At 58.4% G+C, this 19,850-nt stretch overlaps 1 protein-coding gene across 3 annotated transcripts in view; it reads left to right on the plus strand.

Moving 5' to 3' along the window:
• The first annotated feature begins 3,393 nt into the window (after window positions 1-3,393).
• The window catches only part of WNT4 (Wnt family member 4), a 28,585-nt gene continuing 12,128 nt past the window's right edge, over window positions 3,394-19,850 (plus strand). Inside the window, exons 1-2 of one of the 3 annotated variants that reach the window (XM_004272512.4) lie at window positions 3,394-3,617; window positions 18,496-18,731. In XM_004272512.4, coding sequence (XP_004272560.1) covers window positions 3,541-3,617; window positions 18,496-18,731 — 313 coding nt within the window. In that variant the 5' untranslated portion in view covers window positions 3,394-3,540. Of the gene's footprint in view, window positions 3,618-3,678; window positions 18,386-18,495; window positions 18,732-19,850 lie in introns of those variants that run through there. The other 2 variants (XM_049701883.1, XM_049701879.1) reach the window with 2 other exon arrangements.

Here is a 19,850-nt window from a genome sequence, read left to right on the forward strand (position 1 = left end):
TGGGGCACTCAACACACTGGACACAGAGAGGAGCTACAGACGGGGAGACCCCACCTCAGTCCTAGAGGATTTACAGAAAGTGCCAGGAGGAGCCTAGAGAAACCCCATGACTTTCCCCTTCTGGACCCAGACATTAATCCTTACATGTGGAAGAATCCTGTCTACTAAACAATGTAGTGGGTCATTCAGCACCCAGAACACCTGTGTCCAAAGCTTGGCTGTGCCACTTACTATAAGCAAGCCATTTTACCCCTCTGTGCCTCAGTTTCTCCATACGCAAAATGGGAGTAACAACAATAATGCCGATTCAGAGGGTCACTGATATATCTTAAAGCACTTTAGAGCAGCACCTGGGTTTCACCACGTGTAAATGGAAATAACAACAGCACCTACTTCCTAGGGCTGTGGCCAGGATGAAATGAGTTCACATGAGCAAATCATCTGGAACAGTGGCTGGCACACAGAAAGCACTAGATACACGGTTGCTATTATTATATGAAAGAGCTATTGATGACTGAACTTTTTATTAATTTGTATTTATATCTTCACAATTGAGTCGCTCTTGAAAGTTAGAAGAGCATTTTCTCAAAGAGACTTTCACATTAAGACTTTCCACTGACTCAGACCAAAGGACTCTCCTCTCCCTTATCACGATCAGGGCGTGCCTTTCTGGCCGGGGCCCTCAGTTCCCTCCCTCCCTCCCTCCCTGGCTCATCTCTTTCCAGCTCACAGGACTCACACCCACTGCTTCACGTGTGTCTCCCAGCAGCCCCAGGAGAAGGTGAGTCAGGTAACATTGTCCCCACCTGATGGTACAGACACTGGAGGTCCAGCAGCTCCCCAAATGTCAGGGGCATGTGCTGAGGGACAGGGACCCAAACACCAGAGCCCCAGGCACCAGGCAGCACTGGGTACACCACTGTCCTTGGGCAAGTCACTTCTCTAACCCTCATTTCCTCATCTGTAAAATTGAGAAAAGAACAGTACCTTCTTCCTCGATTTCTCGTGAGGATTGAATGAGCGACAGCATTTAGAACAACGCCTGGCACATGAGGGCTCAATATTTTAGCAAAACAAGACATCCTAGTTTGCCTGGCACAGTCCTACTTTATGCCTGATACCCCAGCAAATCTTCCAGTTAGAGTCACCAGTCACTCTCAAAAATGTCCTGGTTTGGAAGAAAACTATATGGCCACCCCAAAATAATTGCCCGTTGCTGTTTAAATTATTATTATTATTTTATTATTATTATTATTTTCCACCATACCACGCTGAGACTCTAAGAGTAAATATGTTGGCTCAAAGTAGTTCTGTAATTCAGTACTGATCTTAGGTGAAAGTGGTCCCTGCCCTGGGGACCCCAAACTCTGGTCCTCCAGCTAAGCTCTCACCACAGGGAGGAGAGACGATGGGGCCAAAGGGACGTGTCATCTGGAGACTGTGCCCCCTCTGGGCCACACTCTGGGTGCCCAGGACCCTGAGATTCCCTGCCCAGATGGCCCTAAGCCCAATTCCAAGACCTGGGTGGGTCTCTTCTGCAGATGAACCCCTGAGGTCAGATGGCACCGCAGATATGCCCTGCCCTGTGGCCGAGGGGTGGCCAGGGGCAGCTCTCTTGGAGGTGGGGTGGGGTGGTCCGAGCTTGCGTGTGCAGGCTGAGATGTTCACACGTGTGTGCACAGGGCCCCTGCACCACCATGCTCCAGTGCAGGCTCTGAGGAGTCTGAGAATTCTACATTCAGAGCTAGCCTTCCAGGTTGTTATGAAAGTGTGCTTGTCAAGGTAGGAGAATAGAACATATTTTATTTCACATTTTGTTAGCTTGATTTATAACTTGCAAATATTTAGACATATGGTATGTGAACCTCCACCTGTACTCTTGCTCAGCCCCACAAATCCCTGCCACCTTCTGCCCACTCTCAACACCGAATGGTTACTGAGTCCCTCCTCTGTGCTGAGCCCAGGGGACTCCATGGAGCGAAGGGCACCCTCCTGGCACCCAAACGTGACCATCTACGTGGGAGCAAACCTCTTGCCTCTAAAACAGTGAAGAGCACAGTGTCAGGGGTGAGGGTGTGAGCCTGGTCTACGGCTCTGCCCCAACCCGAGTGAGGTGGGCAGCTCCCTGCCCCTCTCTGGGCCTTAGTTTCCCCCATTTAGATAAGAGATCTCTCCAGCCCCGAGAGGCTCTGGTACCCAGGCTAAGGTAGGGTGAGGAAGGACACAATTAGATCAGGGACCTGGAGAGGGCGTGACCTGGGGATGGGCAAATAGCTTTCACCGGTCAGTAAGGTATGGAACTGAGCACTTCGCACTAGGGAGGCACAGGCTGCAGCCCATTTCATTTCATTCATTCATTCCACAAACATTGCAGCCACCCACGCTGTGCCAGCTAGGGGCTGATCTGCCGGATCTGGAAGGATAAATAAAACAGGCACACAGAAAACACAAACGCAAAGCAAGACTTGGCGAGTGTGCTGAAAAGAGACCTTCCCTAATCTCTTCCATCCTCACAACCCCCAGGTCTTATGTCCATTTCTTGGAGGAGAAAAGGGGGACTGGAGAGGTAAGGGGCTCGGTCAAGACCCTGCTGCTTAGGGCGCGCCCAGATCTTGTGGCCAGCCAGAAGCGAGGTTTCGGATTCCGGCAGTCTCCGGCCACTGTCCCAAGCTGCCCGAAGCTGGGGAGGCCCCGTCCAGCTCCCGGAAGGCTGGAGGGAGGTGAGCGCCAGGGAGGGGCTGGGCCAGAGGACGCTCCGGCCGGGAGGCAGGGAGGGGCCTGGCGGGGGGCGGCCGGGCGGCACCGAACTCCCTGGTGCGCAGCCCGGGTGCGCAGCTCCTGGCGCCCGGAGCGCAAGCGGCTGGGTGCGCGCGAGCGGCAGCCGCGCTCGGGCCAGTCCGCCACGGTCGGGCCGGGGTCGGGTTCCGAGGCGCCGGCGGGGGGCGAGGCGGGGCGGAGAGGGCGACGCTGCAGTGCCCGCAGCGGCGGGCTGGGGGAGCTGTGCCCGCCTGTCCCCCAGGCTCGGGCGGGGACCAGGCAGCTGGGTCGCCTCGCCTCTAGCCCGGCCGAGCTAGGCGACGCGCAGCCAGGCGTGCCTGGAGCGGACTCCGGCCCCAAGTCCTCTCGGGCGCCCGGCCGGGGAGGCCCCCGGAGAAGCCAGTCCCGCGGGCCAGGGCGGCCGCGGCCGCCGCCGCTCCGGCCCGCCCCCGGGGGGTGTCCCGGGCCGCTGGGCCCGCCCAGGTAACCCCATCCTCGGCCCGCCCCCGGCCCGCCCCCCCGGCCGCCCGCCTCCCTCCGCCGCCGTCGCCGCATCCCGGCTCTGGGGCGGCGCTGACAGTCTGGTCCGCGCCGGGCAGCGGGCGCAGCAGCGGGCAGGGCTGCCGGCAGGCACGGAGGCAGAGCCCCGCCGCGCGCGCGCGCGCCCCGGCCCGCGCCCGGCGCCGCGCCCCAGCCCGCCCGCGGGGCGCCCACCTGCCGCCCCGACGGGAGGCCCCCAGCGGCCGCAGCCGCTGCCCGGGGCCGGGCGCCCGCGGCGGCACCATGAGTCCCCGCTCGTGCCTGCGTTCGCTGCGCCTCCTGGTCTTCGCCGTCTTCTCGGCCGCCGCGAGCAACTGGCTGTAAGTCGGGCCGGGACCCGGCTGGGCCGGGCGGGGGCCGGGCGGGGCGGGGCGGCGCAGGCCCCGGGGGCAGCGGTCGGTGCCAGGCAGCGCGGGGCAGCGGGCGCGGGGGCGCCCGGCAGGTGTCTCGGCCGCGGGACGCGAGGCTCGTTCGCCCTCTGCACTGCCGCCGACACCGCCCGGGCCTCCCTCCGGACACCCCTCTGCCCGCGTTCCAGCCCAGAGGCTGCAAGGGTGGCGGCGGCTTCCGCACCCCTAGGCGGCCTCGGGAGCCCGAGAGCGCAAGGGGTGCGAGAGCGAGACCGCGGCCGGCGTGGGGTGCCGGGCGCGGGGCGCAGACCGGGCTGGGCTGACAGGTCGCCGAGGAAGCCCATTACGGGGAAGAACCCTGGCTCCTAATAACAGGTTAATCCCCAGAAGTACAGGGGCTAGTTCCCCGCGCCGACCTGCCCCGCGCGGCGCTGCGGGCTGGGCTGGAGGCGTGCAGAGACCTGTTTCTGCTTGGGGGGCGGGAGCCGGGAGAGAAGGAGGGAAGGGACGGGACGCCCGGCATCCGAGAGACCGCAGCCGACGCTGGACGGCCTTGGTTCTCCCTGGGGCAGGAAGAAACTCCGTCCAGACCTTAAAGAGCACAGCAGCCCTCCACCTCCCTCAGTCTCACCTAAGGAGGGAGGGGTAGTGACCGCTGATGACCTGTCTGTTTCTCCTTGACTGGGCCTGGCTCAGGGGACTCCCTGGGAAGATTGGCTCGGGGGGTGGGGGTATTCTAAAGGATGAGCTTCCATGAGTGGGTGAACAGGGAAGCAGGAGGACCCTGGACCCCTTCTTCATCTCCCTCAGTGACCATTCCCCCAGTCCCAGGCTTAACCCTGGTCCCAATTCCTTCTGCCCAGAGCTCTGCCCCCATCGGCTGTGGGCAGCCAGTGGGGAGCCAAGCTCCAATATTGATCTGAAAAGCATGAGGTGGGAAGGGGGATCGCCAACAGTGTAGCTGGGGTTTCCATGGAGACAGCAGGAGAGGAAAAAAAATTCTCTTTGCATCAAGACCAAAGAACAAATATCTCCCATGAAATTGCCCCGAGTGTCCAATGGCTGTTGCTATGAGGTCATTGCAGCCTCCAGGGCCCCGCAGGCTGGAAGGAGTGTGTTCGTTGGGGTCAGAGCCACCCAGGGCTTGGGGGACGGAGGTGATGTGGAATTCTCCCAGCTGTTCTGAGAGCAAGAGTGAGCGACTCCAAGGCAGGCTGAAGTGGCTGCGGAGCTTTTGTTTTTCTTGGAGACTGAATTCGATTAACACTTCAGGGGCAGTGGCAAAGTGTACAGAAACCAGGGCACCACCACCTCCCTCCCACTACCCCCAGTAGGCCATCCCCCTGAGAGGGGTCTGGGTCGCAGAGCCGAGGAGGGGAGCTGATTTGGACTTGGGGAAGTCTGGGGTCCCTGGAGTTGACTCTGGAAAGCATGGGTTCAGAGCCGGGGTCTCCAAAAGGAGCATGAGCGAGAACTGGGTGTGACCAGCCCAGGGCTGAAGGCTGCTCAAAGGCAGAGGAGGAAGCGGCCGGCCGTTCAACGGTCTGACCCGGGCCGTCGGGAAAGAGCACGACATCCACAGTGCAAAGTCCTTCAAGAGCATCTAGCGTTTTGGCTCATTTTACAGATGAGGAAACTGAGGCCCCAGGAGGGGAAGCTACTTGCTCAAACTCAGAGCTGAGAACTGAACCCAGGTGCTCTGACTCCCAGCCAGTGACACACGCCCTTCCCTGAAGCCGTCCCAAGGTTGAGCCAGTGTGGCCCAGGTGGTGTCACCACCCACCCTCAGCCACATCCCAGCCCGAAATCCCAGCCAGGGAGGCAGCCCCAGCTTTGGGTCACGCAAACCATGGGGAATTCCAGCAGCTCAGTTCTCGTGCTGCGCTGCGGGGGGGGGGGGGGGGGGGGCGGGTGGTGAGGAGGGGCAGCCTTCTCGAGAGAAGAGAGGTTGGCAAACCTGTTCTCTGCAGCCGTGATGGTTCAGGTTGCCACGAAGCAGGTCTCCGGATGACCCAGCTCACTCCTGCTCCACCCTGGGCTTCGAGCCAAGGGTCTCTCTGCTCAGCCCAAGGCAGGAAGAACAAGGGGCTTCCCAGGACGCTGCCAAACCACACAGGTTATGATGGAGAAGAGACCTCTGGGCACATTCCAAGACAGGGTCCATCCCCAGGCCAGGGACTGGTCCAGCTCTGGGGGGAATAGATGTCACAGCCTGGTCTCCAAGAGGAAGACAAGATAAAAGCAGATCACGAATGAACCATGAACCATGAACACGCTGTTGCTGTCAGAGGAAAGAGTTGAGTGTGAACTGGAGCGGTCATGGAGGGGACTTGGCTTGGAGGTTGCAGAATCATGACAATAATGATTATAGCCACTCCCCCTGTACTAGCTAAATCCTGACATCTGAATCCCATTTTACATATGAGAAAATTGGGGATCACAGAGGTAATTGCCCCAAGTCACCTAGCTAGTAAATGACAGAGGCATCTGACCCAAAAGGTACCTCTAGAAGGAAAAGCTTCTGGCGGGCAGATGTCCATCCGGGCATGGTAGCTGGCACTGTGTCTTTTCAAGAGTGGGCCACGCTGGAGGTCTGGCCCCAAGAGGATGGCTGGCAGCGCTCTCAGAGGGGCAAGGCCTGGGTGTCCACTCCCCTTGCAATACCTGCAGTCAGGCTTCCGTCCAGGGTCGGCTGGCTGGCCGGCTGCAAGAGCCAGTGCTATCTGTTGTCTCCGAAGGGCGGGTGGCCTGGAGGGGAGGCCAGGTGTCCCGCTGCGTGCAGCTGTTGGGCAGGATGGAGCTTGGAGATGGGAGGGCTGTGCAGCCTGAGGCCTGGGCAAGCCCAGAGAAGCTGGAAGCTGTTGATTAGACTTGTGTCTGGCACCAGGAGTGAGTTGACAGCTTGTAGCAGCTCCCACCGAGGGAGGGATGGAGGGATAAAAACAGTCCATCGGTGGAAGGCCCGGACTCTGCCACAGACCTGGGCTCATAAATGTCTCTGAATGTTCCCCCCGGCACTGGGGCTATGCTGGAAGTCGGGAGACCAGGGTTCCAGTCCCAGCTTGGTCCCCAGTGCTGGGCGGCCTTGGATGGGCCTCTTTTTCCCTCTGGGCCACAATCCTCAGCAGATTGTTCTGAACCCCAAATGGAAGTACTGGAAGAGTTAGAGAATAGATAAACTAAAGTTTCATCATTGTGGGTTTCCTGAAGAAAGGCAGTGATGTGCTATGCTGGGGCCCCAGCAGAGGCCCAGTAGGCAAGGGCAGGGGGCCTGTGCTGCACTCAAAGGTAGTACAGCAGAGTGGCTAGGACAGATGGTCTGCCACTGACAAGAGTAGTGACCTTGGACATGTTACTCAACCTCTCTGAGCCTCGGGTTCCTCATCTGTAAAACGGTACCCATGCTTGGGGTTGATGAGGCCAGAGAGAGCCCGTGCATGTGGCATGCTGAGAACAGTGCCAGGCACAGCGATAGAAACTGCAGCCATGGCTGCTGCAGGATGTGGAGGGCAGCTGTCACTGAACTGGGGGAGCTGTGCCCCTGGTTACAGAGATGATGGAGGGAACGGGCCTTCAGGCTGCTGCCCCCAAGCGCCATCTACCCAAAACTGTGTTGTCCAGACCCTGTGATCTTACACAGGGAGGATCCTAGGCTGCTGCCTCCCTGCTCTTCAGCCAGGGCCCCTGCAAGAGCCTCACAGAGCCAGGGAGAACAGCCGGGCTCCCGGGCAAATCCTGCCAGCCAGAGGACTTGCTGCTGGGAGTGCCCTTCGGTGCCCCTGGGGGAGGCATCTCCCTGCACACTGGATCTGACTCCCCGCAGGTGTGCACCTCCGTCTCCGGGCCACGCTCCCACGTGCCTGCTCACGCAGCAGAGGTGTGTAACTGCCCTGCCCGTGAGCAGAGTGAGGCCTGGCACTCTGGGTGCAACTTGCTGGACCAGGTGTGGGCAGAGCCAGCCAAGATGTGCAGTGCCAGCCCCACAGGTAAAGGTGTGGTCTGTCTCCCCCAAGAAGTGTCAGCCTAGTCTCCAGCTATAAAGATCCCTCGCTCCCTTCTAAACAGCAAAAACCCACCCCCTTGGATCACCTCCCATGGCTCTGGGCATTGAGTCATAATCACTACACACACACAGCTCTTTACAGTCTACCCCAGGATTTCTCAAATCCACCATTGATATTGGGGCCTGTCCTGTGCACCGTAGGAAGTTTAGCAGCATCCCTGGCCTCTCTATCCGCTAGACACCAGTAGCACCCGCCCAACTAGGTGACCACCAAACATGTCCCCAGACATTGCCAAATGTCCCCCGGCTGAGAATCGGTGGCCGACAAAGCATTTTCACAGCCATTTCCCTATAAGAACCACATAACCTCTCCCCCTCCCCCTTCAGAGGAGGGAGTCTGTATTGTCTTCAGCCCCACTTCAGAGGCCCAGAGGTGCAGTGACTTCCCCAAGGACACTCTGCACGTCAGAAGCAGGACTTGAACTTGCTCTCACATGTCCAGACCTCATGGTTTTTATCCCCTGCCTATAGAACTGTCTCATATTGTATATAACTATAGTCTAATAATGTGGCTCCTTCTACAAGGTTAGAAACCTCTGGAGGCCGAGGCTGTGGCATCAGCACTGCTCAGCAGCCTCAGTGCCTGGCATATGTCTGGCATGTAGTAGGGGCTCAGTCAACATTTGATAAACAAACAAAGGACAGGCCTGTTCGCTCCAGAGGGTTGTAAGTTGCTGTCACATCGTGCCCCACTTTCAAAGACCTCGAGTGGGAGGGAGGCTCTGCTCTACTGCCTTGAGCCTCAGGTGATGCTAAGATGTGCCAAAGTGAGTGTCAGGACGTGTGGCTGTCACCTGGCAGATGCACTGTCCTGGCCCGCAGCTCCCGGCCAGGCCACCCGCTCAGAGCCAGGCTAAGCGCTCGCTCCCCTCACCCTCCTCCCAGGGCCCCGGGACCAGGCTCTGCCCGAGGGGTTTGCTCAGGCAGCAGTCACGACCCAGCTGTCTGCTATGGCTTGACTTTCTTCCCTCAACCCTGGATTAGCAATTGAGCAACTCAGCATCTGACAAGACAGTGCTCCCCAAACCTGTTGAAACTCGCCCAACTCGGGCCCTGTGGGTGCATTTGGAAAGCTGAGCAATTGTACCACGGCTCCTCCTCTTGTTCCTCCCTCTGGGAAGAAGGGCTTGGCCTGAGCCAACTGGGCACGGAGTTGGCCAGGGAGCCGCTGATGGGGGTGGGGGTTGCGTCACAGCTGCCCCCACCCCAGTCACCCCCCGCTCCAAAGGAGCTTGCAAGAGCTGCTCAGCAAACTCAGCTGGGAGGCGAAGCTGCGACCCCGTGGTTGCTGTCCAGATTTCTACAGGAGTTGCCAGGTTTTATCTCTGAGTCCTGAACTGTGTCTTCTGTGATTCGGCCAAACCCGAGAGAAGGCACGCTCCCTGCCGTGACCCCCCCCCAGCTCCCCCTTCCCCGCTCCAAACCCCTCTCCACCTCCCCCATCTCCTGGCAAACTTGAAACCAAACTCTGTTTTAAAAGTTCCCTGGCCAAGTCAGAACCCCCGCAGCAGAGGGGACCTGGTCTGAGAAGAGAGGCTGGGCGGGGAGGGTGGAAAGAGGGAGGGATGTGTCCTGGGAGGGAAGGAACCCCCTGACAGCTCGCAGTTCACGGGGGAACTTTGGAGCGGCCCATTGGAAGCAGCATGAAATTGCTGATGAAACTAGAGGGGCCTCTTCCCTGCTGTGACCCTGGAGGGTGCTTTCAGACCCTGTTTCTCACTCTGTTCACACACAAGTCATATCATCGCAGGGTTGGGTCCCAGGAACTCTTTGCCAAGGACTGGAGACAGCAGGGTATTCCTCTTGAGTCAGTGATGCCCAGCTGTCCTGACGCCCCAGGCATAGAGGGCGGAATCACAGCCATCAGAGTCAGAGGGGTTCTCAGAAGTGATCAGCTTAGCCCCCTCCCAGGACACAGAGCCTCCAAGCAGGACAGTGAGTGCCTGGTAAGCCCTATTCAGTCATGTCAAGCACTTACTTGTCCAGACCTACGCTCCGTCAGGCACTGTGCTAGGCACTTGGGGTCACAGAGCATATGAGTGGTAGAGCTGGAACTCTACCCCAGGTCTCCTGACTGTCTTCCCAGAACTTTCCCTGCAGCAGGTGAAAGCAGAGCTGCAGCCCATACACCTAGCCAGTCATCTCTGCTGGAGGTGATGAGTGACAAGGCAGGAACCAAGGTTTTCCCATCTGCCCTGTTGGGGTGGGCGTGCGGGCTCAGCCACAGGCTCTCCCAGGACTGGGCCGTTAGAAGGGGTGCACCAAGGCCAAGGAACTCGCTAGAAACCTGAAGCCACCAGAGCATGAGCCTCACTCCAGGAAGCCAGCGCCGGCCCTGGACAGCTCGCGCAGCTTCCCCATCCCTCCCTGGTCCTCAACCCCAGGGCTCCCTCAGCTGAGCTAGGGAGGACAGTTCAATGGTTCGATGTCTCCAAGGGCAGAAAGGCACCCTGGGGACGAGGGTTGGATGGGTCTTTGCAAGGGAGAAGCTCTCTGCTGGTAAATTAGGGGGGCAAGGCAAGGTGAGGAAGTGCCTTACATTTGACACCCACTCACCCCACAAGCACACCTGCCCCAGAGAGAGAAGAAAAATTCTCACCTCTGGCACAGCTCTGGAACCATCCAAGTTCAGGTCTGAGTGGCTACTTCCTGGCCCTGAGTCAGCCACCAGCACCCCTGGGAACAAATACTGTGAGATGGGAAATGGGGGGGGCTCCCAAATAAGAGGTGGGGGACAGGAAAGACATACAGGGAGCTGAAAATAATGGAAACTGGGATGTCAAGAGACGGAAAATACGGGTGCCGAGGCTTCTGCGGATGGGGAGTAAAGGGAGCTAGGGATCCCAGGAGACAGGTAGAGGGCGAATTAGCACCCTAAGGTACAGGAGTGGGGCCTTGGGCTCCAGAGGAGGCTGTCATTTCCCCCCAGATGGGGAAATGCACTGGGGACAAAGAGAACGTGACCTGGGCATTGAGAACTCTAGAGTTATGCTACACCTGGGAAGAAGGTGGCGTGGACGCAGCACCCACCACCCCACCACCACTGGGAATGTCTCCAAGGCCAGCCCCTCCTCGCTGGCTGCCCCTCCAGGGGGTTCAGGCCAGTGACAGCAACTCCTTCCATGGCCTGAGTAGCTGCAGAGACCACCGGCCCGGATGCTGTCCAGGCAGCCATATAACCCCTGAGACATTGCCCTCCCCAGCACCCCTCACTCCTGAAAGCAGCCCTGAAAGATGCCTTCACCATAGTTCAGAAGAGACATGGGGCTCTAGAAAGACTCATCAATCAAAGAAGAAGACCACCTTCCTCAAATCATTGTCCACTGATGCCAAACTCTCATGCCCTCGATGCCCTGGGCCCTCTCTGGAGCCTGATCAGCCAGCCCAGGCTTAGGAGCCAGTATGACCTGTTTTCAAATCCTGACCACCACTGACACGGCCTTGAACACATAGCTCTCTGAACCTCAGTTTCCTCATCTGTAAAATGGAGGGGATGGGGCTTCCTTGGTGGCGCAGTCGTTAAGAATCCGCCTGCCAATGCAGGGGACATGGGTTCGAGCCCTGGTCTGGGAAGATCCCACCTGCCGCGGAGCAACTAAGCCCGTGCGCCACAACTACTGAGCCTGCGCTCTAGAGCCCGTGAGCCACAACTACTGAAGCCCGCATGCCTGGAGCTTGTGCTCCACAACAAGAGAAGCCACCACAGTGAGAAGACCGCGTACCACAACAAAGAGTAGCCCCTGCTCACCGCAACTAGAGAAGGCCTGTGCACAGCAACAAAGACCCAACACAGCCAAAAATAAATAAGTAAAATAAATTTATTTTTTTTTTAAATGGAGGGGATGATACCCACCTGGACAACCCTGCATGGATATATGGATATATATCCATATAAGGATATAGTAAAGGACGTGGCTGTTGTTTGAAGAGCACAAGTGACAAGGGACATGAGGTCCCTTTCTTCTAGTCATCTAGTCCCATGAACGGTTTCCAAGTCCCCTGGGCACACCTGAGCTAGTCCTAGATCCCCACTGTCCCTGCCCTCCTCACCCCAGTGTCCCCAGCTCCTAATCTCCTAACAGGACCATCCCCCCCCATCCCATCCCTCATACTCCCAGTCCTTGGAGGATCCATCTGATGGGCCAGGATCGCTGGAAACACGTTCTCTAACTCTGCATACTCTGTCTGGAGACTATCAAGAATCTACAGTTGGGGGGGACTTCCCTGGTTGTCCAGTGGTTAAGAGTCCTCACTCCCACTGCAGGGGGCACGGGTTTGATCCCTGGTCAGGGAACTAGGATCCCGAATGCTGCGTGGCCAAAAAAAAAAAAAAGAAAATCGACAGTTGGGATCGAGGCTGAAGTGATCCACTGTGCCCCATGGGCGTGTGCCCTGCCCTCCGGAGTGCTCAGCTGAAAAACAGGCTGGGAACCCAGGTGGAAGAGAGCTGATGGAACCAAGCCAAAGAAGACAAATAATTAATACTGTCTGGGGTCCAGAAGAGGCTCCAGCTCAATGGACTATGACGAGGCTTTGAGAGGGCAGTGATGATGATGATGATGACAGTGATGATAAACATCTTAATGATGATTATGTAATACTGTTGCCAACAGGGGAAGAGTGCCTACTATGTGACTATTTAATTCACTTAAGCCTCCTGAGATCAGAACTATTCTTCTCCCCATTCTAGAGGTGAAGACACTGAGGCTCAAAGATGTTCCCTCTCTTGCCTCAGTAACACAGAGATGGGACGCTGACCCAGACTGTCCATCTCTCCTGCACAGTGCACCACGCTGCCTGCCACGCGAAGGGATAAGAGTCTCCGGGACCGGGACACTGTAGGGAAGAGGACAGCAGGAGACTAAGACCACGGGTACAGAAACCCTCAAAGGTCTGAGGACAACTGTAGGTGTGGAAGGCTCCTAGGGAACGAGGCGCTCCCCACCTGCCAGGAGCACAGTCCCGGATGGGTCTGGGTCCCTCTCGCCCTCACCCGGCCACGCCTCCCCAGGCCACGCCTCCCCAGGCCGCTCTCGCCTCATCAGGGGCTCATTTCCTTCCGGCTCCTCCTCCTGCCGCTTGGCCTCCTTCCCCCCTGGTGTCGCCGGCAGGCACGACCGCTCCTGAGGAGGCTCTAAATGTGGCCCGGCCGGGTGGGGAAGCCAGAGGGAGGGGGTAGAGAGGCCTGGACTGGCGTCCCAGCCCCCACCTGGAGACCATGGGGCCAGGACCCACGACGCTGATCTGCTTGGCCTCCCAAACGCTCCAGCTATTTCCCGTCCCCTGTCCTCTTGACGCGCAGAGCGAGAGCTGGGCAGGAGTCGCGAAGAGGTGCGGATTTTCCTCTAGGAATTTGTATATTTTTTTAAAAAAGCAAGCAAACCTGGAAAAGCTTGGGACAAGCCCAGCTAATTTTAGTTTCTAATGAAAACAGCAGGTGGCCGAGAGGATCTGATCTCCCTGGCAGGGCCAGGGCCCTCCAGCCTCGCAGGCTGCAGGCACGGGCCAGGCGTGGGGAGGGCCTCCTGGGAGGAGCCTTAAGGACCGGAGCCCCCGCTGGAGAAGACGGGGCACGAGCTGCCTGGCAGCGAGGCGGCCCGGGGTTGGGGGCGGGGGGGTAACCTGATCGATGGCACGGCTGTGGCTGGAGTCCTGCGTGGCCGGGGCAGCGGGTAGCAAATGGCTAAGCCTGTGCTCAGCAGTGGCAAGAAGAAGCCTACATTGGGGTGATGCAACCAGAATGAGAGAAGAAGCAGGGATGGCCGAGGACCTCCACAGGCCGACCCAGCCCAACGCAGTCAGCGCCCCCACCCCCACCCCCGCACACTCCCAGGCTCTTGGTCTCCTCCAGGAATGGCTTGTGCAGTTGACATTTGAGCCGGCCCAGCTCCAGGTCAGTAAGTAGCACGCGTGTCTCTGGAGGAAAGGTTGAGCCACCTGAGGGTGCAGAGAGGGGATTCCTGAGGCCCCTGGAACCAGCTGGGCCTTGCCCCTAAGGGTCTCCAAGTCCTCAGCAGAGCAAAAAGCCACAGAGCCTCCACTTTCTCCCCTCACCGCCCCGCCCCCAACCCTGAGCACTCTGCCAGGAGGGGAGCAGAGGGGACCTAGTCAGGATAGAGTCATCCATTTATGCTGCAAGCATGTATTGAGCACCTTCTAGGTGCCACACCCTGTGCTAGGCATCGAGGAGGCCACAGACTGTACGTGACACCGAGGGTGGTGTTAGCCCCCTGCAGCTGTCAAACAAGGCAGATCCACAACCAGGGTACAGGGGAAAGAGAGGTCCCAGTGTGAGCTGGGTTTGCATTCCAGCTTTGCCACTCACTAGCAGTGTGACTTTGGGGAGTCACTCCACCTCTCTGGGCCTCAGTTTGCTCATCTGTAAAATGAGGCCAGGCACCCTAACCAGATACCAGAACAAGCAAGCAGTGTGGGCAAGGGTGTGTGATGCCTGGGGTCCTAACTCTCCCCACTCCATTCCCAGTTCCATTTCCAGTTCTGATACCCAGCCCTTCCCAGGCAAGACCCTGGGATCTGAGAGAACCAGGGTGCGTTGGGGCCATGCCTCCTGTGGCATGGAAGGGGACAGCTGTGGAGCCAGATAAAGGCAGGGGCTGGGGGTGGTGGGCATTGGTGCCAACCTTGGGGGCAGGGACACTCCTCAGCGGAAGAGGGTTCTCAGCCTCTTCCTGGAAGCTGTCCCAGTGACTCACACCCATGGAGGCCAGCAGCTCACCCCTAAATCCCTATTACTGTTATTTCAGCCCATGTCCCTTGTTGAGTCCTGAGCTTACGGGAGGCGGGGGTGGGTGGCCCCTCAGGTCCATCTCACGCCTCTTCAATGGCAGGGGCTCCGTCTGTCTGCCTGGCATGGGGCCAGGGGGACTTTGAGGCTTGAACCCATCCCCCGTCCCAGCGGACTCTGACACAGACCCATTCATTTATGGTGCCGTGAGGAGACAGGCTCCCAGTGGGGCGGGGACTTGCCCAAGGTCCCACAGTGGGTTGGTGGCTCAGCCAGGCCTCCCCAGCTTATTCCTCCTGCCCAGAGAACCCCTGCCTTGAACACAGAAGCCAGGGCCCCAGCACAGCCCCACCTGGCCCCTTGGCAGGACACAGAGGGAGCAGAGGCTGAGATGGGGACAGGCCAGCTCTGTGCCCCCATGTCACAGAGGGAATAGGGGGCCCCACCTTCTCCTAGAGCTCAACCCTGGCATCTGAGCAGGAAAGGCTCCAGCTTTAGGCCCAGTTGCTAGTCCCCTCACCCGTGGCTTCCCAAACGTGTACCTGGCCCACGGCCAGTAGCCGGGCTCTTGGTGCCCCCTGCAGGCCAAGAGCGCCAGGTGGGACTAGCTCCGTAGCTGGTAGAGGCAGGGGATGCACCTAGGTAGGGCAGAGGAGCTGTCAGCCCCCTCCCCTTGCAGATGCACCCTCCCCGGACCCCCAGCCACCTTCCCACCCTTGTCTCCCTTCTGAGAAGCTCAGGCTTCTGCCCAGGCCTCTTCGGGACACTACCAGCCTCTGTGCATCCTCTGGGCAGGACCTGGTAGAGGAGGCTGTGAGGCTCCCGGGAGGCAAGGAATTCAGGAAAAGTGAGGGGAGGTGGGACTGCCTCAGCCCAAGACCACCCACCTCCCACCAGCCCGAGCTGCCAGGGAAGGGCGAGATCCTCACAGCTACGGTGCACCCAAGATGCGCCGGCCGAGAGCCAGATGCACCAGCCACGTCAAATCACGTTAATTTCTCACAGCAGCCTGTGGGATTGCCAGAGCAAGAAAGCCAGACACAGAGAGGCCCCGCAGCTTTGAGGAGGAGAGAGGGTCCCAGAATCAGATTCCTTGGGACTTAGAAAGAAACATCCCCAGTGGTTACTCAGACTTCCCCTAAAGTGCCCTCCAGGCCACTGCCAGCCTGGCTTCACAGCTGCTGCTGGGAACGTGTGAAAAGCCCAGATGCCCACCAAGCCCTGCCTGGAGCGGGGCCCAGATACCTGCACTTTCGGGAAACCCCACAGATGTTTCGATGCGCAGCCAGATATGAGAACCATCGCTCTGGTCCAGCCCACATGCCTGACAAACAGAATCCAGCTGCTGACTGTACACCCCCGGGGGTGGAGAGCTCAGCAACCCGCAGGCGGCCCACCAACTGCACCTTGGCCCGCATGCTTAGGTCAGACGAACCCAGCTCTCAGCAGCCTCTGCCCACGGGTGACATTCAAGTCCTTGAGCCACATAAAAGAATACTGTCTCTACCAAAGGTTTTGAAGTCGGGCAAAACCAGGTTCAAGTCCTGGCTCTGCCTTTACTAGCTGTCTGACCTTGCACACAAAGCAAAGTACTTAACTTGTCTGTGCCTCTGTTTCCTCCTCTATAATTGGGGGTTCATTGGCTTGCTGGGAGGATTAAATGCAATCACGTAAGTAAAGTCTTAGGCTTTACTGATTAAGGGCCATACAAGTTAGCTATTCTTATTGTCATTGTCTTTAAAATCTCCCATATCTTACTAGGCTTTCTGCGTGCTTTTCTATCTGGGTACCATGCATTTATTCATTCCTTCACTAAGTAAACAGATGTCGAGCGATTTCCTACCCCATTGCCTGAGGCCCCACGTAAGACCATCTTTCACATACAGGATCCCTTTAGCGCCTGACAACAGTTCCCTGACTTGGCCACAATCGGTGGTCTCCCCCTCATTACAGGTGGAAAAACTGAGTCCCAGAGAGCAGTGGCCTTTGTCCTTCTTCGGACAAGAAATCGGTACAGCTTCCCTGGTAAAGATGCACTGGCATCTTCACCTCTACCACCCAGAGAGCCATTGCCCCCCCCCCCCCCCCGCCCCAGCAAGCAGACCTGGGCTGCTGGGCTGGTTCACTGTGGTCCCTGGGGCAGTGGGACACTCGCTCCGCTTTTGTTCAGAGCCCCTGATCTGTGGGGCTGAGGCTGAGGGTAGAGCCAGGGTCTGAGTCTCCTGCTGGTAGGTGGTGGGAAGGCCCCTTTCCTCCTCTGAGCTTACCTGTAAAGTAAGGAGTCTGGACCAGACCACCTGTCAGGGAACATGCCTTAAGGCTGTGATTCCATGCACCCTGCTGCTCCTCCCAGGATCTGGAAGGCAGCTCCAGGCAGCCCTGCCTGCCCTGGGAGGTGGCAGGTGTGTCTCCCACTGAAGAGCGGGGAAAGGGAGGCAGGGGAGGGAGAGGAGGCCTTCCAGAGTCACCACTCAGCTCTCCTTCCACCATTAGGCTGCTACTTGTGTGCCTACTATGTGCACTGGGCCCTGGCCAGGGATGCTGGGATGGGGTGAGGGGACAGGTTGAGGGGCAGTGGTTGGAGCACAAGCCTCAGGGTCATCCAGACCCGGGCTCCAATCCAGGTCTGCCCCTACAAGCTGGGTGACCTTGATGGTCATCTCACTGCTCTGAAACATGCCTGGCACTTAGTAGGTGTTCTGTTAATGCACACCCTTCCCTCGAGAGAAAAACCAGTTTCTTCCTCACAGGGTCTTTCCCTAGCTCTGCTCCCACCCCGGTGAGTATTTTTGTGTCTTACTCCTGGCCCCCTTGCCTCCTGGCCCAGATTGCGAAGTGGCCGTCACTAGGGACTTCCCTGGTGGCCTAGTGGTTAAGACGCCATGCTTCCAATGCAGGGGGCGCGGGTTCGAACCCTGATCGGGGAACTAAGATCCCACATGCCACGCAGCACGGCCAAAAACAAAAAAACAAAGTGGCCGTCATTAGACAGGGCAGAGCCTTCCAGGGCCCTCATGGAGGGGGTCGGCAGGGGAAAGGCCCATGGGGTTTGGAGGGGTTTGAAGCTTGGCTCTGACACTTGCTACCTGGGTCACCTTGGGCATGGTAACCTCTTAGCCTTTATTTTGGAATCCATAAGATGGTCATAATAATTGTCACCTCATAGATTTGGGGTGAGCTGGCAACAGGAAGAAGGGCCTGCCGCCAAGCACAGCACATGGTAGGTGTCCAACCAACAGTAGTGCTGTCTGTACTCTGCTGAAAGGGATGCAGTAAAGCCCCTTCCCACGTATGCCTGGCCCCAGAGTGCCTCGACACAAGCTATCTCATCTGGATTGTATATCCTCACTATAACCCTGTGAGGTGGGGCAAGCATTGGTGCCCCGTTCTCTGGCTATAAGGACTCCAGGGGCGGAGGGGAGAGCATGGCACACTTTGTTTTCAAAGCCCCCTCCCCCAGCACTATCCCCAGCCCCCCAGCCCTCACTGCCCTTATTGTCCTAAGTGCTACAGTAGTGACGCTGGTCTCTGCCTGGTGGCCCTGGGATATGGCTGGCAGTGAGGATCATGACCTTGTAGCCAAAGGTGGGCTTAGGTCACTGGGGTCTCTGCCTTGGGAGGGAAAGAGACACACCAGGGCAGACAGTGGCTCCAGCCTCCCATCTAGAGGGCATTTCGACACGAAGGGCTTAGAGCCCGTGGGCGAGGTCTAGGGTAACATCGGGGTACAGATGCCAGTGCAGGGGCCACCCAGGCAGGGAGGGATCCCAGGGGGGTCTGTCAGCCGCCCTCCCAGTGCTCTCCCTGCTTTGGCTAACTTGAGATGGAGGCCTTGTGCAAGACAGCACTTCCCCCCTTCTGGCCCTGGGAACCAGGCAGGATGGCTGTCACTGGATCCAGAGAGAAGCCAACCTCCAGGACCCATCCCTGGTACGAACTGGCTCCTAGAGACTTGGGCAGGGCGTGGCCTCAGCCGGGGCGTGGAAGGAGGAGGGAAGGGGCTCAGCCTCACGTCCCATCCCCAACCCCCCTCTCCCCAGGTACCTGGCCAAGCTGTCATCAGTTGGGAGCATCTCAGAGGAGGAGACGTGCGAGAAGCTCAAGGGCCTGATCCAGAGGCAGGTGCAGATGTGCAAGCGGAACCTGGAGGTGATGGACTCGGTGCGCCGCGGCGCCCAGCTCGCCATTGAGGAGTGCCAGTACCAGTTCCGGAACCGGCGCTGGAACTGCTCCACGCTCGACTCGCTGCCTGTTTTCGGCAAGGTGGTGACGCAAGGTGAGGGAGGGGCTCGCGGGGGTGCTGGGGACCCCGGAAGGGACCACTGTTTCCTGGAGTGGGGAATCATGTGCTCACGAGTGGCCTGACGGGTCCATCACTCATCACAGGATGCAGATGGAGGCATGGGAGCGGGCGGGACCCAGCGGGCGGCAGTCCCCTGCGGGAGGGCCGACGGAGGAGGATGCCGTTCTCTGGCTGTGCAGCACAATACGGTGTGCTGTGTTTTCAGTCCTGGAGCCACCATTCCTGTTTTAGAGTCGGAAACTGAGGCTCAGGCAGGGGAAAAGACGGAGTTGCCCGGGGCTCCTCAGAGGGTGAACAGCAGAAAAGCATTCAGACCTGGGCTTCCAGCCCCCCAGCCCTGTGCTATTTTTCCCTTAGCACTGGTCTCACCTATGCAAGCGCATCTCGTTCGTCCGTACCTTTGACGAACCCTGTTGAGCCTCACTTGCCCAGCCCTGAGACCCCGGGAAGAGCAGCACCCAGATCCTGTCCTCCTGGGCTCACAGTTGAGGCAACAATGACACTTCAGTAGGGGCAGTGGCTCTCACACCTGTAGCACCAGCTAGGGACCAGACACTGGTTAAGTGCTTTAAGTGATATTAACTCATCTGGCCCTTGGAGATGGGCTTCCGTATTGCAAATGACGAAACTGAGGCACACAGAGGTTAGGTAACTCGCCCAAGGTCACAGAACCAAAAGGTGGCCAAGCCAGGACTTGAGCCCGTGCAGTCCAGCTCCAGGGTCTTGCTCTTGCCCAGGATGAGAGGGGACACAGGAGCCTCGGGAGCACAAGGGTGGACCTCTGCCCCAGCCAGGGCGGGTGCTCAGGGAAAGCTTTCCCGAGGAGTGGGTCCTCGGCTGACACCAGAAACATGAGAAGGCATCAAGCCAGAGGAAGATGGGCCAGGGCCTAGAGAACGTTCCATGCAACTGAAGTCTCCTCAAGAGGTCACCGGGTCAAGCCGCTGCCCTCGAGGGAGCGCTCTAAACCAGCTGCCTCTTTTACTACTTCCTGAGTGTGAAACTGACACTAGTCCACAGACCCCTTGACTTGCTCAGGCAGCAGAAAAGCGTTCCTGGGCCAACCTTTGTCTTGGCACCTGTGGTCCTGGA

This window comes from Orcinus orca, chromosome 1 (genome assembly GCF_937001465.1).
Source record: "Orcinus orca chromosome 1, mOrcOrc1.1, whole genome shotgun sequence".
Taxonomy (NCBI): domain Eukaryota; kingdom Metazoa; phylum Chordata; class Mammalia; order Artiodactyla; family Delphinidae; genus Orcinus; species Orcinus orca.